The 17,695-nt window shown below is 45.8% G+C and overlaps 1 protein-coding gene across 2 annotated transcripts in view; it reads left to right on the top strand.

Annotated features, from left to right (window-relative positions):
* ZFYVE27 (zinc finger FYVE-type containing 27) overlaps nt 1–17,695 on the top strand; it is a 338,299-nt gene that overhangs the window by 171,584 nt on the left and 149,020 nt on the right. For both annotated transcript variants that reach the window (XM_078643569.1, XM_078643568.1), the window contains exon 7: nt 17,220–17,353. In XM_078643569.1, coding sequence (XP_078499695.1) covers nt 17,220–17,353 — 134 coding nt within the window. The remainder of the gene's footprint in view (nt 1–17,219; nt 17,354–17,695) is intronic.

Here is a 17,695-nt window from a genome sequence, read left to right as displayed (position 1 = left end):
AATAGAGAATTCGCTAAATTGCGATTGTTTGCATTTAAGGAATCTCAGATTGAGATTCCTTAAATGCAATGCATGATAGTTTCAGAAATAGCGAATTCGCTAATAGGGCACGCAAATTACCACGAAGTACAACTTCATGGTAATTTGCAAAAACTTTGAAAAATGTACTTTTGTGCATATTTCAAAGTTTCATGTTGCGCACACACATGCCCTAAGGGCATGTGTGTCCGCAACATATGTGCACAGATCAAAATCAGGGGTGCAACAGGGTGTCCTTTGGACACCCCTGCACCCTTGAACTCGCAATCTCAATTTGCGAATCGCTAATTGCGATTCGCAAATTGAGATTGTCTTCCCATTCATTCCTATGGGCCTCTTGGCCCATAGGAATGAATGGGGAGGTATACATTAATTGCGACTCGCAATTTGCGAGTCGCAATTAAGGAAATCTAAGGAATCGCTATTTTTGTAGTGATTGCTTGATGCATTCCATTTTGCTATTCCTTATTAGCGATTCCTTATTTTTCGCTAATAAGGAATCGCAAAATGGATGCTTGATGCATCTGGCCCATACTCTTTATTCTGAGGGAGCAAAGTTGTCATGTTTATGCGGTTGTCAGAAACTAATCCCTTCAGGAAAGTTAACTCCTTCCTGAACATTCGAGAAAGTTTTTAGTGACCTCTGAGCTAGCTGGCAACCCTAATTAAGTCCAACATAGTCAGTAGAGACCTAGATGACCTCAGTCCTATGTCTAAACTGCTGTTTATGTTATTCCAATGCGCAGAGCCTATTGGGAATATAGGAACTACACTACAATCTCCCTTGATACTCTTTGGGGTCTGCCCCACCCAACCAACTCTGCGTACTATGAAATGTTATTGGTGAGTGACGCCCTAATTCCTTTGTGTTTGGATAACCAATCAACACTTATGTTACGTAGTTGATCCCACGTTTTGACTTGATTTACCTTAAGGGGGGGCACACCCGACAAAACCACAAAATAAGGGCAGGCTGCCAGGAGTAAATTTAACACCTACCTGCTACCGGTAGGACTTAACATGCATGTAGTATCAGTACCACCCTCACATAATATGCTACCTCCTGGGAGAACACTGGTCTGGGCTACTGTAGATGTATTGGCAGGGGTAACCAGCTGGGACATGTTTTTTTACAAATAAACTTTCTACACCACCTTTGTTAAAGGTTCTATTTTCCGCACTACTACGCTCAAGCGCGAAACACTCCTTAACTTTATTACAAACACCGCAAGAATCGGTAGATGGGATGGGTTTGTGTACACAGAACAGGGTGTTAGGATTAGAGGTATGCACATTGTTAAATGGCACGTTTAGAGCTGTCCTCCCAGGTATAACAAGTGCGGTAGCATTATCCTGGGTGCTTAAGTACATACCATGTTGCTCAGGATGGGACAGTCGTTCCCTCAAAGTAGCAAAGTGGCTGTCGAGTAGATTTTTTCCACGCTCGAAGACCGTGTCCACAATACGATTAATGGTGACTTCTCCGTAACTGCAACTCTCAAAGGAAAACAGGCCTGTTTCAGTCTGAGTGCTAATAGAACGACAAGGTTCAATAGTTTAGGTGTACACAGAAGCAGCAACAGTCTTGGGGGTTGGAGAAGCGCGTATCCATGAACTCAAAGCAGTGCGAGATGTACTAGAACGGCTAGGTTGCTTCCTTTTGTCGCTAATGATTTTAGCAGGCTTTCTTTTGCGTTTCGCCCCAGTGATTGCCTCAGGGGCACTGGGGGTTCCAGAGAGATCAAGTTTAGTGAAGGAGCGTCAATTGTAATGCCATAGCTGGGCGCATCAAGGGAAGCCTCCGGTTTCATGTTGGTGCTGTTGGAAAAAGTAACATTCAAATTGGTACCCATCAACCTACTGGGAGGAGGGGGTGCCCCTATGCCGAGGTAGAGACGCCTCTCGGTCAATTCGATCTCGTTGGACACAATACTAACAGCCCTTTCCAACATGCTATCAATACTTGTACTGACAGGCCTTAATGGCGGCTGCCCCCCTCGCTTTCCCATGGTTACGTTGCAGCTGTTAAACCAATGTATGCGCTCTCACCTCAAAAGTTTGCTGAACACCAGCGAGAGAGAGGTGGCCCAGCCCTGTCTCCTCCGGGCTCTGATGGGTACAGACGGGCCTGCCCTTGGCCCGTGCACGCCCGCATGCATCCTACCCTGCCGGAGGTGGGTGGGGTTAAATTGCGCCTCCAGGCGCGAATGCAGCGTCACGGTGGCGTCAGGGCACCTGGGGGATGGAGTTCAGCCATTCCCCTTACGACGTTGGCAGCAGGCAGGAGGTAAGAGCCGTTCCCCGTCACGGCAGTGATTCCGGTGCTCTCAATCCTTCAAGCGTCACGCGCAGCAGGAGGTGGGCAGAGCTTAAATTGCGCCTCCGGGCGCGAATGCAGCGTCACGGTGGCGTCACGGTGGCGTCAGGGCAGCTGGGGGATGGAGTTCAGCCATTCCCCTCGCGGCGTTCGCAGGAGGTAGGAGCCGTTCCCCTCATGGCAGTGATTCTGGTGCTCTCAAGCCTCCAAGCGCCCCGCGCTGCGTGAGGTGGGCAGAAATCGCGCCTCCGGACACGAATGCAGCGTCACGGTGGCTTCAGGGCAGCTGGGGGAAGGAGTTCAGCCGTTTCCCTCACGGCGCTGGCTGCAGGCAGGAGGTAGGAGCTGTTCCTCTCACGGCAGTGATTCCGGTGCTCTCAAGCCTCCTTGCTTACCTTGCCGCCGGGTCCCGCGTCTCTGCTCCTTTTCTCCTTGTGGAACTCGAGGAATAGGAAGCAGGCCTCACTGACCAATCGCAGCTCTGCAATGCAGCATTGTGAATGGAAGCACCCAGGCTCCCTGACCAATCACAACACTGCAGGGCAGCATTGTAAAATGACTCAGCGTCCAGGTTGGCCTCTCAGCCAGGCAATGGTGGCCTGGGCATGTTCTCCACGCAGGCTGTAATTTAGCCTGCATGGAGAATGGGGATAGTGAGCATTATTGGTTTTGATGGCCCAAGAGGGCCAACAAAACAGTCATTGCACACTTAAGAGTGGGCAAACCCATCCTTCCCTGCTCCAAGTGCAGAACCCCGCCCACCCTGCCTGCCTGCCCGCAAAGGAAATATAAAATGATAATAACTCAGTTATTATTATTTTATATTTTCTTTACTTTGCATTCCTGAAAAGCAGTGGGGCGAAGCTCCTCTGCGATAGCGGAGGAGCTGCTGCTGCAAGCTCAATGTCAAAAGCACCAGTTTCAGAAAAGTATGCTTCACATTTGAGAATGAGTGGCCGATTTCTTGTTGCCAGGATTTGATTTTGATACTTTCAGATATTCTAGCTTTACGTAGCTGGTGCTTAATTCTCTGATCTAGCTTTCTACCAGGCCGGCATACCTAATACTGACAAGCGTTAAGGCACTCACTGATGGTAGTGCTTCATGGATATCAGCGATAGATCAAAGTCCAGCTACGGGCTGTACAACCAGTAGTCCAGCTGCACAATGCTAGAGGTAATGCTGTGGCATTGAGCTAAATACTCTGTGCACATTAGTCACTACCAATTTTGCATTTGCTAAAAGCATTTTTCTGAAATGCACGGGGCATATCGGAATTACAGTGACCTATGGGGCAGAAGGAGTGGTTTTGCCACCAGTACCAGGTTTCTCAGTTCTTGGTTTTGTTGACACGAACACTGTCCTTTGCAACGGCACAAACACATTTCCTGTATTACAGCAGGGGCGGCTGGTGACATTTTACAGTGGTGAGGCGCAAACTGATTTGCGAGTGCGGGCCCCAGGCCACTCAGGCCGGCGGCGACCCCCCACCCACATACACAACACTCAAAGAAACGTATTCACACACGCATACACTCAAACACATCCATTCACAACACTCTCCACCAAACATTCATGCATACACGCACGCTCGCACCAAACACTTTAAAATAAAATAAAAACACACACTCTTACCTTGCTGCTGGTCCGCGCCACCTCTGGGCTCTGCTCCACACACGTCACAGGCTCACAGCGCCCCTGGCCAATCCTGGCGCCAGGGGCACAGGTACTTTCTCGCCCGCAGCACGCCCATTAGGGCTCCTAATGGGCATGCGCAACGCCGCAAAAACACAAGTGCGCATGCGTGGGCACGGGTAAAAATTCACCCTCCATGCGCACTTGTGTTGCCGCCTGTACAATCATGTCAATCAATCAACATGACGCCCGCCCGGCGGTCTGATGTCATGTTGATTCATTGACATGATTGTCACAGTCTTAACGCAAAAATGCCGAGGGAGCTGCGGGCGGCTTCGGGCAGGGGGGCTACGCCCCCACACCCCAATGGACTAACCGCGCCTGTATTACAGTCCAACTAAATATAGGGATCGACTATGCTTTTACTAGCAGTGTTAAGCATAATTGTGCTCTTTAGAAATTTCCACTTGGTAAAGTTCCACAGTGCCCCTTCTCTCAAATCCTATTTTGAAATTGAGGCAGTATCTTTACATTGTATAGTCATTGGCGGTTATCACGCTGATATAAATTCTGCAACAGAGCAGTGAACCTGAACCCTCGCTGCCCCTGTAGAGTTTTAGCTGGAAACAAGCAACCCGTCAGAGGGAATTTAGTCAGGCTCTGGAAGAACTAGGGGCTGATTTTAGCTGTGGCTACCCCTTTCCACCTTATCCCCGTTCTCCCGGTCGATTTCACCTCTATCCTCCCCTGTGCACCCATCCCAGTCTTCCCTGACTTTCTGGATTCCCCTTTACTTTATTCCTCTCCAGCCCATGTCTACGTCTATCGCTCTCGGCACCGTGATCCCTGCACTGTCCGTCTTTTCATTCCACCGCAGCCCCTCTTTATCTACGGCACCGCCTTTCTCGGGCTCTTCTTTCACGCCGGTCTCACGTCTGCTCTTCTTTCTCTATAAACATAGTCTCGAGGCTCTTTCTTCTTCCGGCTTCAACATTTGCTCCTTAGTCAGCATATTTTAATAAACTCGCTAGATGGCAGCAGTGCCACACACGTTTTTCGTTCATGGTTATTATAAATATAAACATAACATTGAAAGCTTGTTCCCTTTTCACACAACGGCCTTACAGTGAAAAATGTATTTCCTCATTACTAGACCTCCCCAAAATGGAGTTTCGTTAGCCTACTTTCATTAGGCTGGCTTTTTTCATATTGGAGGTTTCCATCCTAATGACGCAATGTCAGCATGCTCAAATAGGCAGGCAGTTTTACTGCAGCCAAAGTGGTTGCCTAACGCCTAAAACTGTTGGGTTGGCGAATAAGTGATTGTGAGAGAAGATAAGTAATGGCATAAGGGGATATTGCTCTTAGGTCATTTACACCCTGGCCCATCACGTGTGCCTGGTGTGCATGCATGAAGCTCTCTGTTTACAATTTTAATCACTATGATCATGGTATAATGTTTGTGTGTACAATTTTGCCTACAGATACAGTAGCCTCTGGTTATATCTCTGCTTTATGCTCTGCTGCGAGCAGGAGAGGACCTTGAAGGATCTGTCTCCCGTTCTACTAAACAGGGTCGGATTGGGATCACAATTAGTTACGGGCATGCCCCAAAAAAGTGCCCACATACCCTGATCATCCCTTTTATGGATCACCATATGTTTATTCTTGCTGGAATCTGGTATGTTATTTTTTGTTATAGTTTTAAATAGCATGAACTCGGCCCAACGTCCTTGGAGACATGAGCACCAGATACTTTACACAAGCTCAAATTCATTTTCTGTATGAAGACTAAGTGATGTGCCCAGAATCACAGGATGTTGAGCTGACGCTGGGACTCAAAGCTAGTTTCAACGTCTGCAGCTCTGACGCTAGCGCTACATGCAATTATATGCCACCCTCTCCTCTACCTCAACAAGGCCTAAAAGACGCTGAGGTGACAACACCTGGCTGCTAAGGAGGCCACTTCTCTTACCCCAGTCCATTCGAGCGCCAGGGCATTTAGCTGGCAAGGGAGGTGTCAAAAAGCACATTGCTGCTGCTCAGGGAAGGTGGGGTTTAGGTGAGAATAGCCCAATATCACCCAATATCACCTCCCCCCACGCATACAACACATCCTCCTTTCACCTCCCATGGTGTTAAAGTGATGGCTCGGTGGGGCATAACACTACTTATGGCTGAGCACGGAGGCAGTGCGCCGAGTTGAGAATGCCCCACAGGCTAAAACAACACTTGGACCCTAGCCTCAGTGTACAGCTTGTCAGGGGAGTGCCCTGTGATACTGGTGCCACAATAAAGTAGCCTGGCAGGGAGTGTGAAAGAAAGTCAGTCAATCAGGCCGGCTTACCCTGAGGCACTGGCCCATCGACCAATGCCCGATTGCCCGGCTTCCCAATCCGACCCTGATACTAAGGGCTACTCGGTGACATGTATGAGGTATGAAGCCGGAACAGTATAGTAAATCCATTATTCCTTCTTATCCCCTTAATTTTTTATTTTTTTTTAGATTTAGAGAGCAGGTGTTTGTGACCTGTGGGCAGTAGAGAACGGACAAACTGCTTCCCGCTGTATGTGCCTTTCCTTAAACCATGCCAATCGTTTCAGCTGTCATTGCCATAGTATACCGCAAACTGGGAATGTTCCTTAGAACTAAAGTTCTATCCTCGTAGGAGCCACTACAAAGATTTTACTCTCGCACATCAAGATTAAAACTTGAAATGCCAGTTGAGAAGCAGCAACTTAACACTGCATCATTGGCCTGAGTGTTGGATTGCCAACTCAGACTGTTTTTCAGTTTAAACGCTGTATTTAACACCATATAAATAGAATAGCACGGGCATTTATAAAGTGTATATTCACTTCCGTTCCCCGGTCTCTAAATAACAGATGTATTTTACTTACTTTATTTGAGCTCGGAATAATGAAAGGCCACCCTGGATTCGAACCTGTTGCCATGAGGTCAAACACAGGTTTTTGGAGTGGCTGCATTAGTCCACCGAGCCACCAACCATGGCATAGTGACTTGTAAAAGTAAAATTCGAATATATATTTCTTTTATTTATTCAACTTATAGCTGCAGCCACCCCAAAAGATCTACCCCCTGACCTAACCTTCCTAAATCTTGGAACCTTCACCAATCTCGCCGACCAGGAGCAAAGCATTCTTGTAGGGGTGTTCCAATCAAATTTTTTTTGAATAAGCACAGGCCCTATCCCATGAAGGGCTTTAAAGACAAGGCAGAGAGATTTAAACTGCACTCTCTGTCTCAAAGGGAGCCAGTGAAGTTCTGCCAAAGCTGCAGATGTAGAGGATCTTCTAGGCAGCCCTTAGACTAACTTGGCAGCTGCTGACTGGATCCTTTGTAATCTATCCAGCAGGAAGTTTGGGGAAACAAGCAAAAGAGCGTTACAGTAGTCAAGCCTACTGAGAATCGTACACCTTGCTACTTGGGTACGTGCCTGAGAAGGTAATAACGGGAAGATTTTTCGAAGGGACCTAATGATCGCAAAACAAGAGGCTGGTGTTTTAGTAACCTGAGCTTCTAAAGTAAGCTTGTTTTCAAATCATAATGCCCAGATTACGGCCAGTTTTCACAGGCCGAACTGCGGACGAAGTTCCAGGGGGCCATAAATTGCAGGGAAGGAGATGAGGGATCCTGTTTGCGGCACAGAAGATCACCTCTGTCTTTCCTGCATTCAATTGTAAAGAATTATCCTGCAGCCAGCGGGCCGTTTCCCGCAGACAGTTGTGAAACACTTCCACTGATGTTGAGTCCTCTCCCTCAAAGGAGAGGATCAACTGTGTGTCATCTGCATAATTTATTATGTCGCTATTGTGTGTCTTGATGACCGCAATCAAAGGTTTTAAATAAACAATAAATAAAATAGGGCTGATTGCCGATCTCTGGGGTACACCATGCAACACGTTGGAGAAGGCAGATTGGAAGGTGGGAAGGGACACGCCTGCTGTCTATCCTGCAAAAAAGATAGAAACCATCGTAAGACACAGCCTTTCACCCGACCTCACTCAATCTTCTCAGCAGGATTTCATGATTGACCGTATCAAAGGCGGCAGACAGGTCGAGCAGGATCAATGCTGCTGCATGTCCCCTGTCTGCCCGCCTCTGAAGCTCATCCATAACGGTCACCAGAGCCGTCTCGGTCCCATGAGCCGGTCGAAATCCAAACTAAACCTCCTCCAGCAGATTGTCTTGTTCCAGGTGCGTAGAAAGAGTGATACTAACAGCACGTGCCACAATTTTAGCTGGGAACGGCAGCAAGGAAATAGGCCTGTAATTTTTTTAACATTCAGGATCAAGAGATGGCTTCTTCAGTAAAGGGGAAACCAAAGCTTGCTTCCACTGAGGGGGGACTACACCACTTGCTAACGACTGATTACAGATCGGACGAAGAGTAGGGAACAGTTCTTCCTCATACTCCTTCCAGATCTTATGTGGTACCGGGTCCAGGGGTGAGCCAGAGGAGATTCCCTGTGCCAATCTGCTGAAGTCCACCACCGTTAAAGGCGTAAACTCAAATAGTTGTTCAGGAACCTGACAAAAAGGGCCATTATCCACCCCCTCCGAATTGCCCACCTCACGGGCAACAATGCTCCTAGCCACAGAGACTATATTCCCAGCTGCTTGCTGGCCACCCTCGAGATCATCAATAATCAGCTGGATCTTTTCCTGGAAGAACCAAGCCAGATTATCACAGAGTTCTTGGGAGGGGGCTACTACATTCCTAGAGCAGTCAGGGCTGGTGGGACTATTCAGAATATTAAAAATGCTTCTGGAGCTAATAGAGGCATTACAAATTATGAAGGAGAAATAGTCGGCTTTAGACCTTCTAATCTCATTCTTATATTCCACAATTTTAAATTTCCACAGCAGCCTGTCTGTCTCCTTATAGCCTCGCCTCCATCTCCTCTACACGCTAATGTCAGGTCTTTTAGTGTGGCATTAAACCAAGGGGCAGAGGTTCTGCCCTTACACCTTTGTTTTTCAGAGGGGCACATGAGTCCAGAGTCGAGGTGATCTTTATACACAGTGAGGCATAATTCTCCTCAACTTGCATGTCTGAAGAGAAACAATCCCGACCTTGAACACAGAGCCAGAGGTCCTCAAACGTGTGAGAGCCTTCCAATCTCTGCTAGTATATTCAGTAGTAGCACGCGAGACCGGAGTCTGAAGGGTCTTAAGTTTAACAACATTTTTTATCAAAGAATGATCCGTCCAATCCATCGGCAACATTTTGCCAATATGCAGAAGATGGGATTCGGAGAAGATTAGTTCAAGGAGGTGCCCAGCTTTATCAATCAATCAATCAATCAGGTCATTTATAGAGCGCACTACTCACCCGTAGGGGCACAAGGCGCTGGGTTGGGGGGGGGGGTGCCGGTTACTGCTCGAACAGCCAGGTCTTGAGCTTCTTCCTGAAGGAGAGGTGGTCTTGGGTCAGGCGTAGGTCGGTTGGGAGTGAGTTCCAGGTCTTGGCGGCCAGGTAGGAGAAGAATCAATTATGAGTGGCCTTAGAGACCTGCTGGAAAAGGCCAAGTCCTTCCCATGAGTGAAGTAAGTTGTGGAAACCAGAGTCAAGAGAACCGTTTAACCACAAATTAAAGTCCCCCAAGATTACTAATTTGAGGTGAGTAGCTGCCATATTAGTGAGGTAATCTAACAGTGATTGTTGCTGCTGAGCACTAAAAGCCCCAGGAGGTCTATAACAGATAATCCATGTACAAATGAGACCAGAATCATTTTTTATGGTCATGCCAAGTAATTTCAGACCATTAACCACATCAATGTCAATGGTCCCTATCTTCCAGGCATCTTTGTAAATTACTCCAACCCCACCCTCCCTCCCATTTAGCATGGGTTGGTGGTGGATTTTATAACCTGGCGAACAGGCCCAACCAAGGTCAACCTCACAGTCAGGGCTGGTCCAAGTTTCTGTCATAAACAGGACATCGAGCTCGTGTGATTACAGCAACAACTGGATTTCCACACTATGCTTTGGCAGAGACCTCACATTGAGGAGCCCACACGCTAGCAAACCTTTGTTAAGAAAATCCCCAAGGGGGGACGCCGATTCAGTGAACCCAAGTGTCCTCTTATCAGCGTGAGACTCACCTATTTGTAGGAGTGACTCTCTGGAGTATCTTATGAAGCCAATGTCCCCAATAGAAACCCCACCAAAGCCCAGATGGGCAGCATGGGTGGTGATGAGCACTTCCTTAGCGCGGACGGGCACAGACGGGCTTGCCTTTGGCGCGCCGCTGGCGCGTTCACACCATCGGGGATTTTATGGAGCCCTGCGCGAGTGTCCACAACAACTAGAACGTCAACCAAACCCTACCTGCAAAATGGCGGGTCCGCTCGCATGGACGGACCCCACCGACCCTGGGTTGGGAGAGGAGCGTAAATTGAGCTGAGTCACCACTCCAGTCCCCAACAAGTCAGTGAAGGGAATCAATTTTAAAAACAAGTCAGTGCAATAGTATAGTGCCTAATTTATTAATCTGTAACCTTATTAGCATTTGTATAAATTTGCTTGTTAAAAGGGGGAACCTGGATAAAAGTGACTTTTTGCAAGGTATGCACCATGGTTCAAAACTGAGCAGTGTCATGAGCCTAATTACCTTTGGCAAGTAGCTAATTAAAAACATTATTTTAGCTAATATCCAGTCAAAATTAATTCAGACTACGGTATGTTAGCATAGATGCGAACACTCAAACATTGATTGCCTCCTACCTCAAAGACCGTTAGAGCCAGGTATTGTTTCCACCTTTTGCGTCCTCCCCTTATACTGTGGAATGTAGCATTCTAGAAGTAACTATTATCTCCCCTATTATATTAAACATCTGCTTAACTCCTGTACCTGACCACGATCAGATGCTTCATTCTGACATGCTACAACGGTGCAGATGAGACACAAATCACACAAACTACAGGTGATTCTCCCCCTCTTGAGCTCTGATGTTGATTATGCAAATAGTCTATAGCTAGGCTTCCCTTGCTTCATAATACATATACTACCATAATTTCAGAACAATGGCAAGACTCGTCGCTTGCTATTGTCCCAGGGACCATATGAGGCCTGGCCTACAAGCCATGTTCACTGGCTCGCCGTAGGCGGACACTGATTTCAGAATGGAACAACACCAGAGTGAAAAGGATTAACCATAATACAGTGAAGATAAAGCTTAAGAGGCATAATTTACACATTAGAAAAAAATAAGTGACAGAGACTGAAGGCTTGCCCCGAGAGCAAGATGGCAAGACATGAAATGTGAAACTGAACTGCAGAAATCAAGAGAAGGGGTTCATGTTCATAAGATCAGGCTGTATGCTATGCCCTGTTGGTAGAGGGAAGCATGAAGACTGATAGGGAACAAGGAACTCAAGGGTGTACTGGACAGGGACAACTTAAGCCCTACTGGCATTTTGAGGCATGAACAAAGAATCAGAAAAAGGAAACAATTGTGTCTAATGCCTTGAGGGTTTATGGAATTAACAGGAACTCAGAGCCAGTTTATTGATAAGGTAACGGGGAACTTTGGCCAGACGCTCACTGACCTGTGGGGGGTCATCCAGGCAGGGCTCCAGATTTCCGCAGCCTCAGCGCTGCCCTCCTCCAACACTCCCCAGGCTCCCTGCTACCTGGACGCGACGTGACGGCAGACGGCTGATCGGGGACTTCATCCCCCAACACCCCTAGCGCCTTGGAAGGCGTGCTTCCGGTCCCGCCCCCCGGAGGTGCGCTAAAGGACAGCGCGAACCACCGCGTCGCGGGATCGCGTGCGGGAGAGCGCCCGGGGCGAAGCCCGGGCAAAGGGCGGGCCCTCTGTGGCCCTCAGAGGCACGAGGTGGCCGGGACGGGCCAGCTCTCTTGGCTTCATATCTAAAGAAGGTATAGTACTGCATACCATTCACAAGACTATCCATGGACTTCCTGGCTTCTCCTTCACTGTCACTATTTTTGAACAGACGTTACTTTTAGTGTTACGTAAGGGGGCATACCAACCTTCTATACCACAGCCAGAGAATGGAAACGCTTATTCTGAGCTATGCGTCTCCCACCTCTATCTGCGAAACAAATATTGATGATCATCGCCAAATGCTATCCCCGTCACATACCCCCGTTTGTTTGCCAAACTTGTCCTACTGGGAGGAATTAAATGCTCTGTGCGGGACTAAGTTTATTCCAGTAATATCCCCCTCCCCCGTGAAAGGACTTAGCATCAACACTCCCCCTGACAGTCCTGGTGAACTTTCCCTACCACCTATTGAGGATAACATCCAGGCTACTGCTCTGTTGCCGGGCCAAAGCGTGAAAAGGAAATACGAAGGGGCAAGTGAATACGAACTCCAACCCAAAATACAAAAACGCCGTATCGATCCCCCATCGCCTGTTATAAACTCCATCATACCCAGGGGGGGTGGTGAATGTTTGGATGATAAAGTAACATCGCCTCTATTGCAACTACTGCCCCAGCTTGAACTGTTGTTAAATTCTGTAATAGCACCCTTGCTAGAACGAATCACCGCTTTAGGGGATAGGCTGACAAGTATAGAGTCTGCTATTAAAGCCAACTCTTCACATGTTATAAACATGGCAACACCCAATTGCTCCATTCCACTAACTACACCTGAAGTGCTTACGCTAACTGACACAACACAAACTATCTCAGCTCCCAGCATGTTACCTCCAATTGCTACTAAAACCACGCATAAACCTTTGTTTAACACAAAAAATGTCCCGATTGAAAGACAGCCTCCTAAGAGACAACCCCCACTGGTTACTAAAATTGCCCCTAAACCTTTGTTAACAAATTACTCCGCTATTAGAGCAGAGCCAAACAGAACAGCACGTATACACCTACCCCCGGAAGCCGCCCCCTTTGTGCTTGTTCTTTCAGGAGTACCAGTTCCCGCTCACAGGAAATCCGAGAGTTATCAGGACCTATTATATAAGGTCATTTTCTGGTTAGCTAAAAATAGACCCCTGCTACCCGATATGGATGGTGGTATCCTGAGTGTTAGAAGGGTGGGCTGGTTAGGGTCTCTACCAAAGGACATTCCTGGGGACCTAATCCTTGTTAAATTTAGGAACAGAAACATCGTCCCCTACTTACGATCCTCCCAGCCACACGAAGGTGATGGCCCCATCTCCATTTTGGATTTGTATGATTTTTATCCGTGTACCCCATACTTTCCCTTACTAAGATCTAAAGTAGCACACAATTATCTGCCTGAAAGGGGTGGTATTAGCTCACCAGCTGTTCATAGATATGACTCATTTTATAAACACTGCAATGCTTGAATAGCTGTTATTAAGGGTCAAGTTTACGTTTTTACCTAACCAGTATTGTGGTTTCTATGTAGTACGTTCTTAAGCAATGAAAAGGCTCCTATAGATTGGGCTTATGTCTCTTTCAACTTATATTATATGTAATTATGTAGAGCCAATAGCTGAGTGTCAAACTTGTAAACTTGTTAACTTATTTTTCTTGGGAAGTATTCCTGAATTGACTCTTTATATTTGTAATAACATTGACATAAACGTCTTTCTATGTTATTTAATTGTTTTTTTAAACAAGATTCTTGGAGGAAAATTTTAAAAATTTTAATTGTTTGTATAAACCTGTACATATTGGTTGTGTGTTTTGAGTATGTATTTTATATGCATGTCTTTTATGAAGAAAAACTTCGAAATAAAGACGTTAAAAACTGATAAGGTAACGGCATCAGGAAACAATACAACCACTGCCAGTAGAAAAGAGGAAGCTTGGTTGTGGGTGGCTAGTGCATTGTGATGTAGTGTTCATTAAAGAAGGGAGTCTTGAACGCTTTCCCTAAATTGAAGCAGTGTTGGGTGGTCCTGATGGATACAAGGATGTTTCCAGAAACAGGATGCACAGATGGAGTAGGCCTGCTTTCTTGTTTCTTTGTGTTTTTTTACACCTCTTAGTCTATATTCAGATGGTGTCCTGGCTGCAGGTGTGTCAAGATCCAGCAAATATGGTAAGCTTGTCTGCAGGATAAGAGAGGGTGCTGGTCATGATACCTTTGTAAATGATGCAGCTCGTGCGTGTTGAACATGGTGTGAGCTGACAAAGAGAGCCAATAGATTTCCATTAGGTATGGGAGTGATGTGATCATATTTCGTCTGTCCCTGGATGAGACCTGTTGCAGCAGGTAGAATGCCCCTAAAGGGTGCCAGCGTGGAGTGTGGGAAGATATGGAGAAGGGCATTAACACCATCCAGATTTGAGAGTACAAGGTGTGATCATCAGTTTTGAAGTGGCTTTCTGAAAGACATTTTTGACTTTTTTTTAGATGCTGGTACCAGACCGTCTTTGTTTTTTGGAAGTGTGTACCTTGGGTCTGTTTTCTAGGGTTAATTCATGTTACTTGACATTTGTTAAAAGTTGAGGTTCGAAGCTGTCAAGGTCCATGTCATTGAGCTACGTTTGTACTGTATCTATATTATTGTTCTTGGCAAGTAAGGGGAATTGTGTCTTGGTTGGGTTTAGCTTCAGGTAGGCTCTGTGTTTGAGGCACTAAATGTCTGAAGCTGACAACACTTTCAAGTAGAGTTGTGTATCATCGGCATATTGATGAATTTAGATGCTGTTATCTGTGAGTAGAGCAAAAAGAACAATTGATGGACAGAATGCAGAACAACGTCTTACATTCACCCCAGTACAGAGACCTGGGCCTAAGTCCATGTTTTTTTGCTCACCATGCCATTCCAGTTTGGACCCAGCCATATGCAATTCAGTCTTGACCCTGCGCCCAATGGGAACAGTCCAGCCCAAACTGCCAGGAAAGGTCCTCCCTGGACTGGAAGCAAGCCTCCAAGGACCAGTTTCGGGGTTTCATCCTGGCTGATGAGGGGTGAAACCCTGAAACCGGTCCGGGGATGCTTGTTTCCGGTCCAGGGAGGACCTGGATTGGCAGCTCAGGCTGGACTGTTCCTATGAGGCACAGAGTCAAGACAGATTTGCATATGGCCAGGTCTAAACTCAGGTGGCATGGTGAGCAAAGAATGATCGATTTAACGTAGATCGCTTGACTTGGGTGAATGTTTTGATTTGTTCTGCATTCCGTCCATTAATTGTGTATCTTTTGCTTTCTTGCCCTAAGAGCACCGGGTACCCGGACGTGGGTCCCGGGCTCACTGTGCCACTGGATTCAAGCTATCCTGGCTGATGAGGGGTGAAACCCTGAAACTGGTCCTAGGATGCTGTTTCCGGTCCAGGGAGACCTGGCTTGGCAGATCGGGCTGGACTGTTACTATGAGGCACAGAGTCATGACTGATTTGCACATAGCCAGGTCTAAACTGGGGTGGCATGGTGAGCAAAGGAATGATGTATTTAACCCAGATCTCTTGACTGGTGGTGAATGTTTTGATTTGTTCTGCATTCTGTCCAATAATTGTGTCTTTTGTTATGTGTGAGTAGAGCACCAAGCGGCTCCATGTATAGCATGAAGTTGACCGGAGACAACATAGAGCTCTTAGGGTTTGTTGACATTTTACACGTTCTCAGCATATATATGTTCTAATCATCCTTCTACGCTCAAAATATGTAACTGAGTAACAGATCAGGTCAAATTAGTAGCAGTTCACATGATGGAGCCTGCATATCAGAAGATAGTTGCCACTGCCTGGCCAGAGGTGAAACAAGTGCATGCTCTGAAAAGACGTTAAGCATTGGATATAAACAAGTCATAAACATTTGCAGATAAATTGAAACTGTCTGATGGCCACTTTCTTTCTTGAGGCATCCTTTTGTGATCAGTGTTGTGTCCAGTTCATGGTCTTTCGCGCGAGCATGAACTACTGACAATAAGTGAACTCCATCGGCAGACATATGTGACATGTACATGAGTCTGACCTTTCTGTTTCTTTTTCCATTTATTCTTCTGTGCTGAAAACTAACATAAGTACATCAGACCAGTAGGTGCACCAAGAGCATATAATCATTAGATTCTATACATTTAATTGATAGCTGCTCAGTGGATATTTAATCACCCTATGCTCAAATTATCCGACCAAGCCAACCTGGAGCGGGCCCAAATAGCAACAGACCTCATGATCAGAGCTTTCATTACAGAAGAAACCGGAAACTGTATGCTTAGAGGAAACCATACTAATCACTCATCACAACAAGTGCATGCTCAGAGATGGCATTAGGACCTGAGCAGTCATTCAGCTTTTCCAGATAATCTGAAGAAAACCTACTGTAGGAAAAATAATACTAAGGAAGATTGTTTTGTGCATAACATGCATATTGGACACCAACACCTTTCTATCACTTGTTTCTTTTCTTCTTTCTTTCCAATTAATGTTCAGATGCTGGGGATGTTGTTTCCAAATTACTGTGTATGAATGCAGATTGATACAAATAGGTTGGGCGTGAATTACAAACCTCCATGTTCCACGTTCTTTCCGTTGATTTATTTTCTATATATGTCATTGTTTTAAATGTAATACTAAAACAAACTTTATTCCGTTTTTACAAACCATGTGAACTTTTAACTTCTAATTTCCCTAAATCAATTAATAGTATCTAATACAGTGACAAAATAACAGAATGAAAAAAATGAACAATAAAAATGTTAGTCATTAAAAGACTGTCCTAAAACATTTAACTGACTTATTTAAGCTTTTAGTCCAAACTGCGAAATAACCACTTATTTAATCATCATTGCCTACTTCTGCTCCAAACGTAGCGCACAGAGCGTGTAATGTTTGTGTGTGCAAATATAAAAGCTGTAATACTTGCTCGTCTGATCCTCTTTAAGAATTTTTCTCTTTGCACTACTCAAAATATAGCTTACTTCAAAGCTCCCACCGGTTCCTAGTTGACATTCATTCACTTAGTTTTTTTTTACAGAATCTAAAGAGCAAGAAACTTGCAGACGAGTTTGAAATTGTTAATAACGGTTTAAAAGTGATTGCGTTTCATACCTGCCATTTGCTTTTTTTGTGTCTCATTGTCAGCCTTCCATTTAGGTATATTCTAACTGCCAATTGTCCTGGGATATTAAGAAATCACGATTTTGCTGTGTGGAGCAAATTCTTATGTCTGAGGCTTAGCTACCTTGAAGCATCATTGCTGTCTGTCATTATTTCTGAATCATGTTATTCGTTATATGCTATATTGTACTTGTAAGCACCATCTAGACCACACAAGAATGTTGTTTTTCTGTTTGCCAGTCTTGTCAGAATACAAAGCAGCTCATCAACAGAAGAACAACACCAGCCCTCCCGAAGTTACTCCAGATGCACCAGATTCAGATGGAGGAGCCATATCGGATCGCACACCAACACCTACTCCAACTAGTACTGAGGTTAGCAAGAGACCGTCTATTCCATTTGTTGGGCGAGGTGCATTACATGTCAGTTAATTCACCTGCCCATCACTTTTAATGGAAACCTATTTTGTAAGATTTTTTTCATGCCCAATATTGCTTTCGTAATCTTGTCCGTTTGACCTATCAATGGATCAGGTTGTTTAAGAAGCAAACGTTACTTACTTGTAGTCCTAGTTCACCTCCAAGGGAATCCTCACTAAAAGTATAAACACTGAATTCTGAATTGCCCCACCCATATGCGGTATCCTGGACCCAGTCACAAAAAAATAATGGTTTAAAAGTTTCTATTTCACAGAGTAGAGGTGCAACCATTAAGTA

This window comes from Lissotriton helveticus, chromosome 5_1 (assembly GCF_964261635.1).
Source record: "Lissotriton helveticus chromosome 5_1, aLisHel1.1, whole genome shotgun sequence".
Classification (NCBI taxonomy): Eukaryota; Metazoa; Chordata; class Amphibia; order Caudata; family Salamandridae; genus Lissotriton; species Lissotriton helveticus.
This window is presented reverse-complemented; position numbering and strand designations above follow the sequence as displayed.